This window comes from Polypterus senegalus, chromosome 15 (assembly GCF_016835505.1).
Source record: "Polypterus senegalus isolate Bchr_013 chromosome 15, ASM1683550v1, whole genome shotgun sequence".
NCBI lineage: Eukaryota > Metazoa > Chordata > Cladistia > Polypteriformes > Polypteridae > Polypterus > Polypterus senegalus.
Genome location: NC_053168.1, coordinates 80,477,989 through 80,494,716, shown reverse-complemented (window position 1 = coordinate 80,494,716; position 16,728 = coordinate 80,477,989). Strand labels below are relative to the sequence as shown.

At 38.5% G+C, this 16,728-nt stretch overlaps 1 protein-coding gene across 2 annotated transcripts in view; it reads left to right on the top strand.

Moving 5' to 3' along the window:
* si:dkey-256h2.1 (uncharacterized protein LOC337520 homolog) overlaps positions 1-16,728 on the top strand; it is a 354,044-nt gene that overhangs the window by 58,485 nt on the left and 278,831 nt on the right. For both annotated transcript variants that reach the window (XM_039736958.1, XM_039736959.1), the window contains exon 3: positions 9,694-9,869. In XM_039736958.1, the coding sequence (XP_039592892.1) occupies positions 9,694-9,869 (176 nt within the window). The remainder of the gene's footprint in view (positions 1-9,693; positions 9,870-16,728) is intronic.

Sequence of the window (16,728 nt, the reverse complement as noted above, 5' to 3'; positions counted from 1 at the left end):
TATATTGCATTCCACCACGCTGTGGGTTTACTGATGTGCTGCATCATATTGTTCTTTAGCCATCATCTGAGTGTTCGTTAAAGGAGTCAATAGGTACACATGAAGGGATACAGACTATAACCCAGCAGCAGTCCACCACGAAAATCATCATTTCCTGCCTTCTGACACACTATGGAATTGGCCCAGATGAATATAACTTGCCACAATAACTCTAAAAAGTCACTGCTGACCACCTGTACATTCAATGAAGACAACTTTTACAGCAGGTGTCACTAGGCTTGAAATGACTGTATGGATAAATGGATATCAGTCACAATCCAACTATTTAACTTATATAATGTTAAAGTGAATGGCTAGGTCAGTGGTTGTCAAAGTCACACAGCTAGGTTGTAGTAGGTTGTCTTCCTTAAAGTTGTACTGTCACTGGCCAAACATTCAAACCCACACTTCATGAATTTCTTTTCAGTTTTTTCTTGCTTCTTCCATTACCACAGAAAACGTCTCTGTCAAAGTAAATCTAGCTTTCATGTTTGAATACAGGTTGTACAATACTTTAAAAGAACATCTATCATCTTATGCATCACCCTCTTTAATAAAAGCCCTGTGTGCGTCCAGGTGTCCGTGTGTGTGTGTCTTCTGGTGAAGTGTGTATGTGCGGGGTCACAGCAGTGAATGGCCTAGCCACGGCAGCGCATGATTAGCAAATAAAGCACACACACTGGAAGCTGGGCACACAGTGAATGGCCTAGCCGCGGCAGCGCATGATAAGCAAATAAATTACATTATTGCTGGGGAGAGTGCTGATTAGGTAGTCGCCGCCGCGCACATAAAATCCGTTGCTTTTAGAGACGCCATACATACAATTATCAGCTACACGCCAGCACAGATTAAAATACTTGCTGGGAAACTGCACAGTACTTGCTGGGGAGACGACACAGTCACAATTATCAACTGCACGCCACACATTACATCAGTTGCTTGGGACACTCTGCTGATTGCCCACTGTTGTGACAGAAAATTAAAGTCATATTACGAACATCAAAGCCAGTATTACTGTCAGAGAAAATTACAGGCATTTTGCGGAAATATAAACCAGTATTACTGCAAGAGAAAATTAAAGGCACACAATACACTGACGCATATTACAGCCACATACAAGCCAGTATTACTGTAAGAGAAAATATTAATTATAATAATATATTTTATTTATACTGCACTTTATATGAATGAACTCAAAGTGCTACAGAGTAAAATAAAGTAATAAAACAAAAAAATATTACGGACATATCTACTAACATGCCACCCAAAAAAAAACACAAACAATCAAATCCTATATAAGCAACATCTCCTGGAAGAACGGTCAGCTCAACAAGTAAACATCAACAAAAGAAAGGCTGAAAGACAAAGAAAAATACGAGCAAATAGACCAATTGAAGAAAAACAAAATGAGCGTCAGAAAAACGCTAAAAGAGAAAGACTCAGAAGAGCAAACCTTACAAAAAGTTGGCATTTACTTGCCAGAACCAGTATTCAGACACGGTCAGTTATATGTTGCATTATCAAGAGTTATAAGTTTTCCAGATGTTGTTGTCAAGGTTGTAGATGGTCCTGATCAAGGCAAACTGTTGCAAAACTCAGTTTATTTACAGAAAATATTGTCTGTAATTAAATTTTATAGAAACATTTCATGAGATAAAAAAATAGAATTTTTTTTCTAAATATCTACTTCAGATATTGTGTCTTACAGATTGTTACAAAGTTTTACACTAAGACAATATTAATTATACTAACTGTGTTGTCATATACGTTTCTATTTTATTTGTATTATTATTTTACTTTAGGCTTCTTGCAAAAATATTTTTGACAAAAAAAAAAAATTAAGACAAGAAACAGAATGAGGTCAAGGTCCCTTGCCGTTTAATATAGACTGTTCCTACTAATGTTTATGCAATACTGTTCTAGCGCCTTTTATTGTAACGGGCTTAATGTCTAGTTTGTAATAATTAACAGTTTAAAAAATGTGTCTAATATAATCCAATATTATATATTAGATAGATAAATATATACAGTATATATCTTCTGTAATCTAATATATAATCTGAATAATCTGTGTGTTTGCCTGGTATGCAAATCAATACCTTTGAAGCTATCTCTGCCAAATTTTGTGCAGATTCCCCATTTGCACAGAAGACTGTTGTCTTTGTTTCTTTCCAAAATTTGGTCAGTGTCATCATCTGAAGCAGCTCCACTTGTGATCTCTGGAATGAACATCCACACGGTTGAACCTGTCCATACTAATTTGTGCAAAGGTTACTCATTTGTACAGAGGAACACCATTAGCTTGGTTTTGTTCTGAAATTTGTGTGGGCAGCGCTGTGTACCCCGGTTAATATAACATAATCCTACAATTGCATGTCTGCATTTCATTATAAAGGTGTTATCATCTAATTAAATATAAATTTTAGTATGCTAAATTTTTAGAAAACTGACATGATATTAAGTTAACATGCTTCCTGTGACAACCACATGTGAAGATTATTGAGTAGATTGGGGAGGGCATAGATCATGGAGTTAACATGCTGCTTTATTTGTGATGGACCTTGGGAAATACTTGAAACTTAGGAATTGATCTTGCTATAAAGTATTTTATTAGTGTTTACAATACTTTCAGGAAACTCAATCCTGAAGAGTCTCCTCTGGTTTGTCTTCTTATATGCTTCCAAGTTATCAGATACCACAACAGATCATTTATTTTGCTGAAGCCAGTACCTGAAGTAGGCAAATTTAAGTGCTGGTACTCTATATTTAGGATTTCTTCTTCTTATTTCGGTTGCTCCTGTTAAGGGGTGCCACAGCGGATCATCTTTTTCCATATCTCCCTGTCCTCTGCATCTTGCTCTGTTACACCCATCACCTGAGTGTCCTCTCTTACCACATCCATAAACCTTCTCTTAGGCCTTCCTGTTTTACTTTTGCCAGACAGCTCTATCTTTAACATCCTTTTCCCAATATATCCAGTATCTCTCCTCTGCACATGTCCAAACCAATACAATCTCGCTTCACTGACTTTGTCTCCCAACTGTCCAACCTGAGCTGACCCTTTAATGTACCCATTTCTAGTCCTGTCCATCCTCGTCACACCCAGTGCAAATCTTAACATCTTTAACTCTGCTACCTCCAGCTCTGTCTCCTGGTTTCTGGCCAGTGCCACCGTCTCCAACCCATACAACAAAGCTGGTCTCGCTACCATCCTGTAGATCTCCCCTTACACTGTTGCTGATAACCGTCTGTCACAAATTACTCCTGACACTCTTCTCCACTCATTCCACCCACCTCCATGTTGAATTCATCCGTCACTTGTACCGCAGACCTCACCACTGTCACACTTCCCTCATACATATCCTGTAAAACTCATGCATACTTCTCCGCCAGTCCCGACTTCCTCATGCAATACCACAACTCCTCTCAAGGCACCCTGTCATCCATTAAAGAATCTGGTTAAAAACTCCACTGCCACCTCTCCTAAACACCTTCATACTTGTACAGGTATGTCATCTGGAACAACGGCCTTTCCATTCTTCATCCTCTTCATAGCTGTCATTTCTTCTTCCTAGCTAATCCGTTGCATTTCCTGATTCACTATCTTCACATCATCCAACCTTCTCTCTCTCTCGTTCTGTTCATTCAGCAGACTCGCTAAGTACTCTTTCCACCTTCTCAACAAACCCTCCTTGCTTGTATGTTTCCATCTTTATCCTTTATCACCTTAACCTGCTGCACATCTTTCCCAGCTCGGTCTCTCTGTCTAACCATTCGGTACAGATCCTTTTCTCCCTCCTTAGTGTCCAACTTTTCATACAACTCATTATATGCCTTTCTTTAGCCTTCAACACCTCTCTCTTCATTTTGCGCTTTATCTCCTTGTACTCTTGTCTACTTTCTGCAACTCTCTGGCTATCCAACTTCTTCTTCGCCATCCTCTTCCTCTGTAAACCCCCCTGTACTTCCCCATTCCACCACCAGGTTTCATTTTCCTTTCTCTGTCCAGATGTCACACCAAGCACCCTTCTTGATTTCACCCTTACTACTTCTGCTGTAATTGCCCAGTTGTTTGGTAAACTCTTCACTGCCACCTAGTGCTTGTCTTACCTCCTTCCTAAACTCAATCTTGCAATCTTCATTTTTCAGCTTCCACCATTTGATCCTTGGCACTGCCCTCACTCTCCTCCTCTTCTTGATCTCCAGCCTCATCCTACAGATCACCATCCTATTCTGTCTAACTACACTTTCCCCTGCCACCACTTTGCAGTCTTTAATCTCCTTCAGATTGACTCTTCTGCATTGGATATAATCTACCTGTGTGCATCTTCCTCCACTCTTGTACATCACCCAATGTTCTTCCCTGTTCTTAAAATATGTATTCACCACAGCCATGCCCATCCTTTTTGCAAAATACACTATCATCTGACCTTCTTCATTCCTCTCCTTGACACCATACCTACCCATCACCTCCTCGTCTACTCTGTTCCCTTCACCAACATGTCCACTGAAATCCACTCCAGTCATCACTTTCTGTCCCTTTGGTACAATGTCCATCACTTGATCCAACTCCAGAAATCTTCTTTCTCATCCAACGCACACCCAACTTGCAGGCCATATGCATTAATAACATTCAACATCACACCTCCAATTTCCAGCTTCATAATCATTACTCTGTCTGACACTCTTTTCACTTCCAAAACACTCTTGACATACTGTTCCTTAAGAATAACCCCTACCCCATTTCTCCTCCCATCCACACCATGATAGATCAATTTAAATCCACCTCTGATCCACCTGGCCTTACTCCCTTTCCATTTAGTCTCTTGCATGCACTATATATCAACCTTCTTTCTCTCCCTCATATCGGTTAACTCTCTCCCCTTACCAGTCATACTGCCAATATTCAAAAGGCGCTGTCCACTGCATAGTACGGCACAGCACGATTCAGTACAGCTCACCTTGGTTCGGCTCAGTTCGGCTCGGTTTGCGTTTCGACTGCAGTTTAGTACCGCTTTAGAGTGGGCGGGATTATTCACGTGTCGTTATAGTTGCGCCGCCTCTACTGTCGTGACACCGTGGAACTTTTACAACAACACGCAGACAACGACAACACTTTAGCTCAACGACGCGCAAGGCTAAGCATCTAAAAAAAGCACATCACTAGCTAACTTTTATCACTGTTGCAAAGCATAAAATGAACTTAACTGCCAGTGTAACATTAAAATGCTGATTCTGTATATTACAGATCTTCCACATTTTGCAAAAAGTCGCAACAGACCATCTGTTTGGACATTTAACCGTGCTTCAGAGTGGTGGGATGTGATTGTTCCCGGTTTTACAAACACTCAGTGGCTGGAGAACTTTCGAATGTCTGAAGAAACATTCATCCACTTATGCAACAAACTGCGTCCAGCGATGGAGAGACGGGACACAAACTTCCGCGTGTATAAAGAAAAGAATAGCCAGTGACGCAGTAATGACGATTTTCTCCGGCCAATCAGTGACCAGCAGTTTACACGTCACGTTTTGGTAACGGTTCGGCGCGCTTGGAACCTCGGCTGAGGTGGTAGTATAAAAAGGACCTGGTACCAGGTACTGTTCCCAGTGGAAAACCCCCCAAAAGTGAGCTGAACTGAACCGTGTCGTGCCGTACTATGCAGTGGAAAAGCGCCAAAAGTTCCTACCCTCAGTTCCACTCTCTTTACCTTCCTCCCCTCCTCTTTCCTCCAGACACATCTTCCCCCTCTTCTTGTCCTTCTTCAGCCAACAGTAGCCCAATTTCTGCCAGCACCCTGTTGTCTAACGGTACTGGTGGCAGTTGTTGTTAACCTGGGACTCGACCGATCTGGTATGGAAATCTGTATTGTTTTCCGCATGTTGATCTGCCAATATTTTATGCCGGATGCCCTTCCTGACATAACCCTCCCCATTTATCTGGGCTTGGGTCCTCAAAATGAAACACACTGGTTTGTGCATCCCATGTGACTGGGTTACTGTATGTTTAGGATTTACTTATTCAATTAAAGAGCGGGAAGCAGGAGTGTCAAGTGCTGCAATACCCTGACAGTTTGTCAAACAGCTGGTTGGGAGAGAGGTGCTGTTGTCCCTGGAGTTTTGAGCACCACAATATACAGTACTGACAGTTGATTGGAACCTGGTGGGAGCTTGGTGTTGGATATGCATGATGCGATCCAGTAAGCTTGAAAAGCCTGTTGGTACAGAACAAACATTAGCAGTATGCAGTTTTAGAAACTGAGAAGTGCTCGTACTTCATGCCTTAGCCAGTGCTGCTTCTATTAAACTGTATGTCAGGTCCGAAAAAAGCATATAATATGCTTTATTATCACTCTGTTGCCTATATTTCTTATTTCAGATAGAAGGTAGCGATGAAGGATAACAATGAAAGGATTTTCAGAAAGGTTATAACAAGATTGCTTCAAAGGAAAAATGTATTTTACTTGAGGATTAGGGTAGTCAAATGAGCTCAGATGAATGCCCCAGTCCACCATTTTAGAAGTTCAAATCTCATATAATATATGTATTGTGGCGAGTCGCTGGGGCTGTGACCCATCCGGGATGCCTGGAAGGACCGGGAGGTGGCATGTACATCCTCCGGGCCACGAGGGGGCAACCGCCCAGGATCAGAGGAGGACCATGGGAGAAGAGCAAGGAGGCTCAAGCCTATTGGGGCCCGTGGCCATCGCCAGGGGCACCCCAAATCTCAGAGGGCCCGGGAATGCTTTACTTCCACCACACATGGGAAGATGGAGTAGGATCCCTCCAGGGACGCCCGGAGTGCTTCCGAGTGCCACTTCCGCAGACCAGGAGGTGTTGTCAGAGGGAGCACCTGGAGCATACCCGGGTGAGAGTAAAAGGGCCCGCCTTCCTACAGTCTGGGAGCTAGAGTCGGGAGTGGGAGTGGGACAAGGCTCCTGTGGAGAGAGGAAAGGCGGTCCAAGGACAGAGAGAGAGAAGCCCGGAGGAGTGGTGATTGGTTTTTATAAAGATGCGGTGTCTGTCTGGTGGTGTTCGGGCATGTCTCACAGTATATATGTAATACTGTATATGTGTAATGGTAATATGATTTTGCGTTTTTTAAAATTAAAGCATACTATTGAACTATTTGCTTAACACAGACGCAAATCAATTTTATGTTTTTATCGTATAATATTAACAATAAGAGCAGCTCACTACTCTAAATGGTAAATATACAAGACAGTCAGGATCTAACCGGGGGACTCTTCATTACAAGTCAGCAATTCTTACCGCTGTGCTACAGAAACTGTTGCATCATCCTTGAACCTTTTGTGAAAGTGTTTATTTGATCTTTGGACTTCAGGCTTTACACATTATATAGTTTATGTCTACATTTTGTCATTTATTACTAAAATATGAAACAACGTGTCCACACAGATTATTGTAGAAATGGAACACTCATGAAATGCATGTGTTCCAAATAACCATATATTTCCATTCTAAAATTCCAGCACTCTACTCCCAGATAATCACGGCTGGAAGTGGGAGAACTTTGTGCCCATTCTGCGGTGGTATGGGGATGGCATAGTAGGTTGCTTGTCTTGGTCGGTACATTTACACGACAAAAGACGCTGATGGAGAGATGTGAAGGGATTTAAGGTAGGATGGTTTTTTCGTAGGCTTTGGTAATTCTAGTGTTAAATAATACATATTGTGTAAAACACTAAGGGCCCGTTGCAGTGTACTATTAGCTGAAGATGATCACATGCTAATCTGCCCTTAGTGCATACTGTATTTGCGGTATAAAAACAAATTTTCAGGTTTAGTAATGTTGCAGTGTTTCTCAGAGCTGTGGATTTGCAGTGGATAAAAACTAAGACTAAGTGCAGTTGCACTATGATTCCTGGAGCTGGAGAAAGGGAACAAAGTTTTATACTGACTTGGACCAAGCCCTGATTCTTTTTGTAGTTTGTAAATTACAAACATTTCAAAAGTACATTTTTCTCATTATTTCATTTTTTTGATATTTATACTCTGCTGTTTAAATTTTGAAGTGAGGGTACAATATGTTAGTGTGTTACTTCCAATGTTGATAATTCAATCGTAAATAGAATTCAAAGGATTTGCTCCATTTTGCTTCTGGTAAATTTGAAAGTGGACCTCTAAAGAAGATGCAGTAGACTTGAGCTTAAACCACCAATATTTAAATTAACAAAAATTAAAAAATGTAATGTTAAAGGAATGCTCAAATCAAAAATAATAATTTTTGTATATGTTATTTACTTGGTATAGTTTGTAGTGATGGACAAGAAAAATGTTTAGTCTCATGTTTACTTGGAGAACAGAGATAATACAGTACTGTATATAATAAACATATACTTGGTGTGGCAGAAAAGTAATGAGACTGATTTTTTATTTACCAAAGTTTTTATTTTTTTCAAACATCAATGTTATCCCCTTCAAAGTAGTTCCCTTGGGCAGCTACACACCAATGGAGACGTTGTTCCCACTGTTGGTAACAGCGCTGGAAGTCTTCAGTCTGTATGGTCTTCAGCATGTCCGTTACACTCTTTTGGATGTTTTCTAAAGTCCCGAAATTACGTCATTTGAGGACATTTTTCAGTTTAGGAAAAAGGAAAAAGTCACACGGACTGAGGTCAGGTGAATAAGGGGGCTGGGGAACCACAGGAATGCGTTTTTTCGATTGTCCTTCTGCTCAATTGTGAGGTTTATCGGCACCATTTTGGCACAGACCTTTCGCATGTGCAAATGTTCAGTCAAAATTTGATGAATGGTAAATCTGTTCAAATTTAATTGTTCACTCAACATTCTTAATGTTAAACGACGGTCTGATCTCACAAGAGTGTTCACACGTTCGATGTTTTCATTGGTTTTCGAAGTTGAAGGCCTCCCTGAAAAACTTGAGCTCGGGATAAGAATGTTCCCCATAGGCCTATTTTAACTTTTCAAACGTCACACTTGCCGATTCTCCAAGCTTAACACAAAATTTAATGGCACAACGTTGCTCCAAATTCCGCTGTTCCATTTTGTGTGACGCACAACCAAAAACACAACTTCGCTAATAGCAGTCACAAAAATCAGGTAGTTAACGGAAGGAGTTCAAACTCGCACTGAGCTATGGGAGGGTACTGATAGACGTGCTCTATCAAGGACAACAGCGCAGCGTTGCCAGATCGCTTGCAGTGTTGCCAGTCTCATTACTTTTCTGCCACACCTCGTATGGTGACCAACATTAGACAACAGTTAACAACATCTAAAACTTTCAAGAAAAATCTAATTTTTTTACTATGTTTTATCTTTGTTTTCTTCAGGTGTTGGCATTTTGTTTAGTAATTTTTTCTCTGTGCTTTATATTGATGAAACCACAGGCATCCTGGTGCATTGATATGCTGTCAGCATTATTTTATTAAAACAAGTGGCTTGCTTTTTAGATCTTTTTGTTAGCAATGGTTAATCCTAAGGCAGGGACCTACCCTGGATGGGGCAATAGTTTGATGGATGGCACACTCTTACACACACCAGCATTTCACTTCAGCTGACAAAAAGATAAAATCCTAAACCAGCTTTGATTGTAACTATTATGTTTTTTTTTCTTTACAACTAAATATTTTGCAGAATTTTAAGCAATACACAATATATTTTTTTCTCCATCAGCTTGGGATGTGCCTATTGTGGAAAAACGACTGGATGCAAGATATGACTGGCTTATGAAACGTTGGAAATTAGACTCCTACGTACTGCAGGATGGCGGCAATGGATGTAAACCATCCACAGATGTAAATGGCTCTGTGGCATGGGTGTCAGAAGACAGTTGTTCATATTTTACTAAGGTACCACATAAAAGTTATATCATGCTTATGCTAATTAAAATCTATAATGTATAATAATATTATATCCAGCGAAGTGGAGATATACTGACAAAAAAAGGGTTTTTAAATATAATAGCAAAACAGGCACAGAATAGATAGAGGTACTATCAGTACTATAAAGGAACATGACAGAAAGTTATAAAATTGTATGTAGTAAGTGACTCTTATTTTAACATTTCATCTTTTTAAATGCAGTTCTGTTTCTGAAACTCCATGAAGGAATAAAAAAAACAGGCAATGACATAAATGTTAAATACAAAACAAAGCACTGTTTTCTAAACAAAAGCTCATTTTTTTGATTTTCAGAGTAGTCTTTTTCTCTCACCTAGAGGCGATGTTGTGTCCTTTTCCACTATAAGATATTGCAAGCACAAAACTCACAGTAATAACTGGCAAAATCTCACAAGTGCTTGGTTCAAGGTTACTGTTACTGTTTTTCCCTGATCTTTTAGTTTTAGTGTTTTTGCTTGATTTTGTCTAAGACACATAAACATTTTGTTTAAATCACAAAGGAAAACTGTAATAGAGGATAAACAAATGGAGAGAATGATCAGTTCAGATTCAACGATTTATTACTAGAATTCAGGAGAGTCCTAAGAAAGTCACATGGCATCTGTTGTCACAACTGGATATCTTCAACATGATTTTCTCTTGCTGTCTTAATATGAAAAGTGGGCATTTCCAGCATCTCCTATAGGTTAGTAATATGGAATAGTTTGAAAGTCCAAATAGAAAAAGCAGTTATTTTTTTCCAGAAAAGTCTTTTTAATTGTATAATGTATTTATGAGAATGTTATTTAATGTTTTATTTCATTTCTACAGTATCTTTTTTGGCTCAGCGTGTATGAGTGTTGGTGTGCAAGATCCGTACCCTGTGATAGGTTGTGTTTTGTGCCCAGTGCTGCTGAGATAGGCTCTTGTTCTTCATGGCACTCTAATAGATAAAGCTGGATTACAATATGGTTGGATGTTTATGTGGCCATATGAGAAATATTAAACCCGTGGAGTTTAGTATCAAATTATAGAGGTGCTTTAGAAGTATGTCACCCTCTGAATATTTACCCTAAGTGGTAAAATTAAGTTCATATAATATTGCTTTCTCTCTAAATAGAAGACTGAGGTAAGTCATGAATATAGTGGTGCCAGGGGCTGCTAGAGGCATACACTGACTTGGCAGTCTGGAACTAAATCCAAGGTGGGTTTTAAAAGCTTTTATTATATATTACACTTGGTAGGGATGATGGGTCAGGGGTGTAGCAGGTAGAAAGGTGAAGTAGACATTTTAATTATATTGAGACTGGGAGGTGTCAGTGTTCTTTGTTTGAAGCTCAGCTGACAGTCAGTGAGAAATCCCACCTGTATACCAGAGTATTATACACCTGTGTTAGCTTGGCACAGATGGGCAACTGGATTCTGTTGGCATTTGGTTTAATCACTTTTACTCTGCTTACAAAGCCATCTTATTTTTTGCAGATTCCTCCCTCCTGAGGTATATATAATGTAAGCGTTATACTACAGTGTATGCTGACAGGCCATTTGAGAGATATATAGTTCTGCTAGAGTGTACTGGATCTTATCTTAGTAAGATGTTCCTTGTACAAGTCCTGATGGAGGTGCATAGGGGCATTATAACTACTTGACAACACCACCTCAACTGGTTCTTCTTTGTTTGTTAAAGTAGTGTTTCTACTCTGAGATCCTGCTTATTCCTTGAACTCCTTTCCCATTTAAGAGAGTGAGTCTAGTAACCAGGCAGAAGAACCTAATTCTGGCCTGTTGAACTTGTGGTCTTGCTCCGCTGGTTGGTATCCAAAGTCTGTGACCTTAAAAAGAGTTGTAGACAGACTGGTAAGTTAAAAGTGTTGTCTAATAACTTAGCTTTCTCTTCACCACCATGGTCCTTTAGAATAACTGCAAAAGTGCTATCATTGGGCAAATTCCTTGGTTGATCTTATATTCACCTCTGCACCCACTCACGACCACAATCCAGAGGCACTTGAACACCTCCACTTTGGGCACCTGCTCATTAATTTCCTGAAAGGAATAAGTCACTGTTTGTCTTGGAAAAAGCATGACCTCACATTTGAAGGTGGTAAATGTCAACCCAACCACATCACACAAAGTTGTAGTTTACAGCCTGATGTAGTCAACAGGACTTCATGAAGTCTTTGTTTTATTTAATGTATGTATTCTCTCTTTATCCCTTTTTTCAATTATTTATTTTTAAATATAATGATTTTATATAATTTTTAGATGAGGTTTAGTCTGAGGATTTGTTTTGGTGAACTTTGGAACAGAGTATTGTGTTCATCATGATGTATTTACAATTTTGCTGACAAGTGGAGGTAATGTTTTATAGTAAATGCAGTTTTCAGATACCATTGGTATTTTAAGGTAAAATGCTACTGTGATTTTTACATTTAATTGTGGCTGACTTTATTTACAAGATAACATTTCTCCTCCACAAGTTATGCCTCTTATCCTACAGGCAAAAAAAAAAACAGTATTTCTACAGGATGCAGATGTGGTCATGATGCTCAAGAAAGATTTTAATTATGCATTCTATGTTATTTGACTTTTTTTATTGACTGTCTACAATACATGAGCCTATGTTGTAGGTTAGGCATATTCAACTCTTCCTTGAGATCCACAGGGGCTGCAGGATTTTGTGTTAACCAATTTTTTAATTAGAGCCCATTTATTTACTACTGAAGCTATATATTTATTTTTTATTTTTTGGCTTCGTTTTGGCTTCAGATCCGTTGTTTGCTTTTTTAATTTTAAACAGCTCCATTGAGGTTTTAATTGTTTCCTGTTTTCCTAATCAGCTATCAGTTTATAATAAGGTGAAAATGACAAAGGTAACACCAGTTCTCCAGTTAACATGCTTCCATTTAAACATGTGTATATGTGTCATAAAGTATTTGCATTAGTACAATGTCTTGAAATAAATGACAGCGAATAGAAGCACCAGGAGGTACAAATCAGTTCAGCACCACAAAGCATATCGATAATGTTCTAAGAAAATCGACAATGTGATAAAAGATTTGTTTTGGAAAAATGAAAGCACTAATGAAACATATATTTAAATACCTGCTTTCATTACCTGCTGAGCCTGGCTCCTAATTCCAAAACTGGTTAGAATGAAACCAGCACCCACTGCTGACCTCTGAGACTGGAGTTGAGTAACCCTGGTATAGTTGGAATGCTATCATAATACTCACATAACGAATACCAATAGTAGCTGTAAGCAAACAATTATTAAGATTATTGGGCCAAATATTTAAAAAAGTGAATAAACTAAAGTATAAGAAATTAACAACAAAGAAAGGGTTACGTTTTCAAAAATATTCTAAGAGCAATGGGCCAAATTATTGAAGACCAGTAATGGCGGACTGCACGATAACGTGCAATCAATACACTTGACTTATAGTTTTCATACTCTTTCTCTGTACATTGAGCATTCATTTGCTCAAAGGTTGATGCGCTTGTCACTTCCTGAACAGCTCTTCTTTTCTCCACTCTAGTGGCCCACTTCTTCTCCCGTCGGGATCTTTTCACGTTAAAACTGATTAAGTCAGTTTTTGTATTGCAATACGTTTTTCTTAATTTTTCACTTATGCTGGCGCTTAACTCTTCAATCTGCCTCTAAAATGATTTAAGATATGAAGAGGTAAAGGAAGTGATGGAGAAGGTGGTAGGGATTAGAACGGTGCCCGTATGCAAGCGTCGCATGGCCACCCTGCTGCACGCTACCGAGAGTTAATTCTACAATAAAAAATAAAAATAAAAAGAGTAATAAAAGTCTTCACCCTGAAAGCGGACAGTAGAGGTCACGTAGTATATGTGTATCAAATTTCAGGTCAATAGGTCAAACGGTTTGCGAGCTGCAGGTGATTTAAAATCCTGGACAGACAAATGAACAGCCACGGTAACGTATTATATATGAAAGATATACAAAGGAGAAAAGTCACCCTTATATAAAGAATACTAAGACAGAGTTGACAAGTTATTAAGTAGTCAAATCATACAAAAATCCCAGATATATAAAAAGGCCCCAAAGTTACTGAAAGCCAAACGTTTTAGGCCTAAATTACAAAAAGTCAGGCACACAATGGTTAGAATAGGAAACCAAGGCAAACAGACTAAAATCTGTGTAGGAAATGCAAAGCCTACCTGAGAAGGAAATAGCATGCAAGAAGCCAACAACAATTAGAATCTGACTCAGTGCCCCATCCCTTCTAAATTATTAAGTTAGGTCTCAGAATGCTGCCTGATTAGTTCGTCACCTGTAGCAGTGGCAAGCAAAATGAATAAATAAATGTAGAATTGTCCTGTTTTACACATTTTTCTTTGAGATTTTTAACACAGAGATTTCACTGCTGACCTTAGTTTTCATTTTAATGTACATTTTCCAGTGTTGATTTTGGTTCCCAGTTTTATTTATGCAATGACATTTTTGTTGAGTGTTGTCACTTTCCCATTCTTGTTATCACAATAGCTATTGTTGCCACCGGTAATTCCAGCATAAATATTCATCAGTATCCCAAAGGGAACATTCTCTTACAACAAATCTCTCTAAAATTCTGTTAGCTTATGTTCCAAGTAGACCCTAGCGTTTTTTTGGTTTTAATTTCTGTTCCATTCTCTTGTACTACATTCTTGTTCTTGCCCCTTTGGTTTTGATTTATTCAATTTATTTAGTTCCTGATTTTGATGCCCGCTTCATTCCTGGCTTACTATCTCATCTTTTTTTATCTTCTCCTGAATCCACCTTGTTGATCACAGTAATCATCAGGCACCTTAGTAGTGTCCCTAACAATAAAGAAGGACAGGATATACACAAACTAGATTAAAACAATGTAAAAAATACAGAATAATTACAAAATGGTTAACAGAAAGAAAATGTATAATGGAATAGAACAAAAAAATAAATTAACAATAATATTTTGATTAACAAAAATAAGAATCATTTACAAAAAGTAACAAAATAAACAAACCATGACCCATGTATTATCGTGATATTCCCCTCTACTTACCCTTAAGTGTACTCAACAGGTTCGTTAACGGGTTGGTCTACTGTCGCACCTTAAGATTAACACACACATACATAGATATACACATACACACAGACCCTAACCACAACAGTGCCCTATGAGTGACGCATAAACAGCTGGTTATTCTCTATCACTTTAAACCACACAAGGGCCTTATGAATGACACATACACTACTTGTCACTCTCTTAATACTTCAAGAGACTTACTTATTATTGGCATGAACAACATACAAAGTTTTAAATATATCTCAGAGTTAAATATTACTTTGGTGTCTAAGAGTATATTCAAACATACAAAGGCTCAATATCCTTGGTTATAGGCCATTTATCAACCAAGAATGCCTTACTTTATGTACTGTTCTCTACAATTGGATGGAGCTTGCATCCTCAGTCTTAATAAACCTTGCAGATCGGAGCACATGGCAAACTTCTGACTGCTTGGTGCTCTTAAAAAAATTGACCTTATTACTTCAATCACTCTACATATGAAGACAAAGTATAGAAACCTGAAAGCAGTGTCGTATTTATGACATGAAAAACAATACCATGTATAACAAGGAATAATAGAAAATAAGATTGATAGTAAAGTCCGGATAAATATAGTCTTTTAGAAAAAGCTTTTGGAAAAAAAGACAGTCAAAGATTAATGTCCTAGGCATTGATCTAGTAATCGATATTCATGGAATGCTTTAGCTGACAATCAGAAGAAAATGGTCACACGTTGCTGGTGCCCTCTCCTAACGTCTCTCTGTCTTCTCCTCTTGACGTTGCTCTCGCCCTCTTCTGTTGTCACTGTTATGTCATCTTATTGTTTAGTCTGTCATATTTAATTTAAAATTCTATGGGGGTTTCGCAACATGAGATTTTTACATACACCTGATTGGCTGGCTGTCAATATGGTGGATGAATTTGCTCAAACTCTTTAATCTGTTTGAGTACGTCCATTTCCCCAAACAATAAAATTTTTGATGTTTTAAGAATCTCCTGTCTGAAGCTGTAAACTAGTTTGGCAATTTCTACTCCCACGGCATCTCCTTCTGTTTACAGGTTGTAAAGTAAAGGGATACAGCTAGAAACATTGGAATGTCTTCCTTTCCCAAGCTGTAAACCAATTTAGTCGAGGTACCCATCTCTTCACTGGTGATAAAGTCATCAATACAGCTTGAGGCATCTCCTGAATTCCTCCTCAGTTCAAACAAATAGTTCTGTGATTGAAATTGGTACAATTCAGGAAAACAGAATGCTTTAATGTTAAACTGCCAATACAAGTGTCCGATATTTAAGTTCATCTTGTTTTGTCTTCAACAAAATATATTGCAAACATAGGCAGAAATTTGCAGATTTTGCATATCACAACAATGCACCAAGCTGATATGCAAATTGTCTGTCAAGCGAAGCAGACGTTATATAGTGTGCTGTGCCACCACGATCTGTCTTTAGCAGATGCAGTTGCCCAGCAGTTAGTCATTGAAATGAAGAAAAACCCTCCATAGGGCAAGGATCAGTATAGACATTGGTATAACTTTTGGATTGGTCAGTTGTTTTGGTATTTTGACTCCTGGCCTATCTGTCAATGTTTTTGCTTTTTCCTTAGTTTTTTTATATTTCCTTTTTTGGTCTTTAATAGACTATTTGTCTTTCTGGTGTTCATAACCGTTAATGTTCAGTTCATTATTTTGACTTTTAGTATTCCTTTTGGCTCAGTTGTTAGATTTTTTTTTTACTTTCACTAAAACCAAAGAGAAAGGTAAGAATGTAATTTC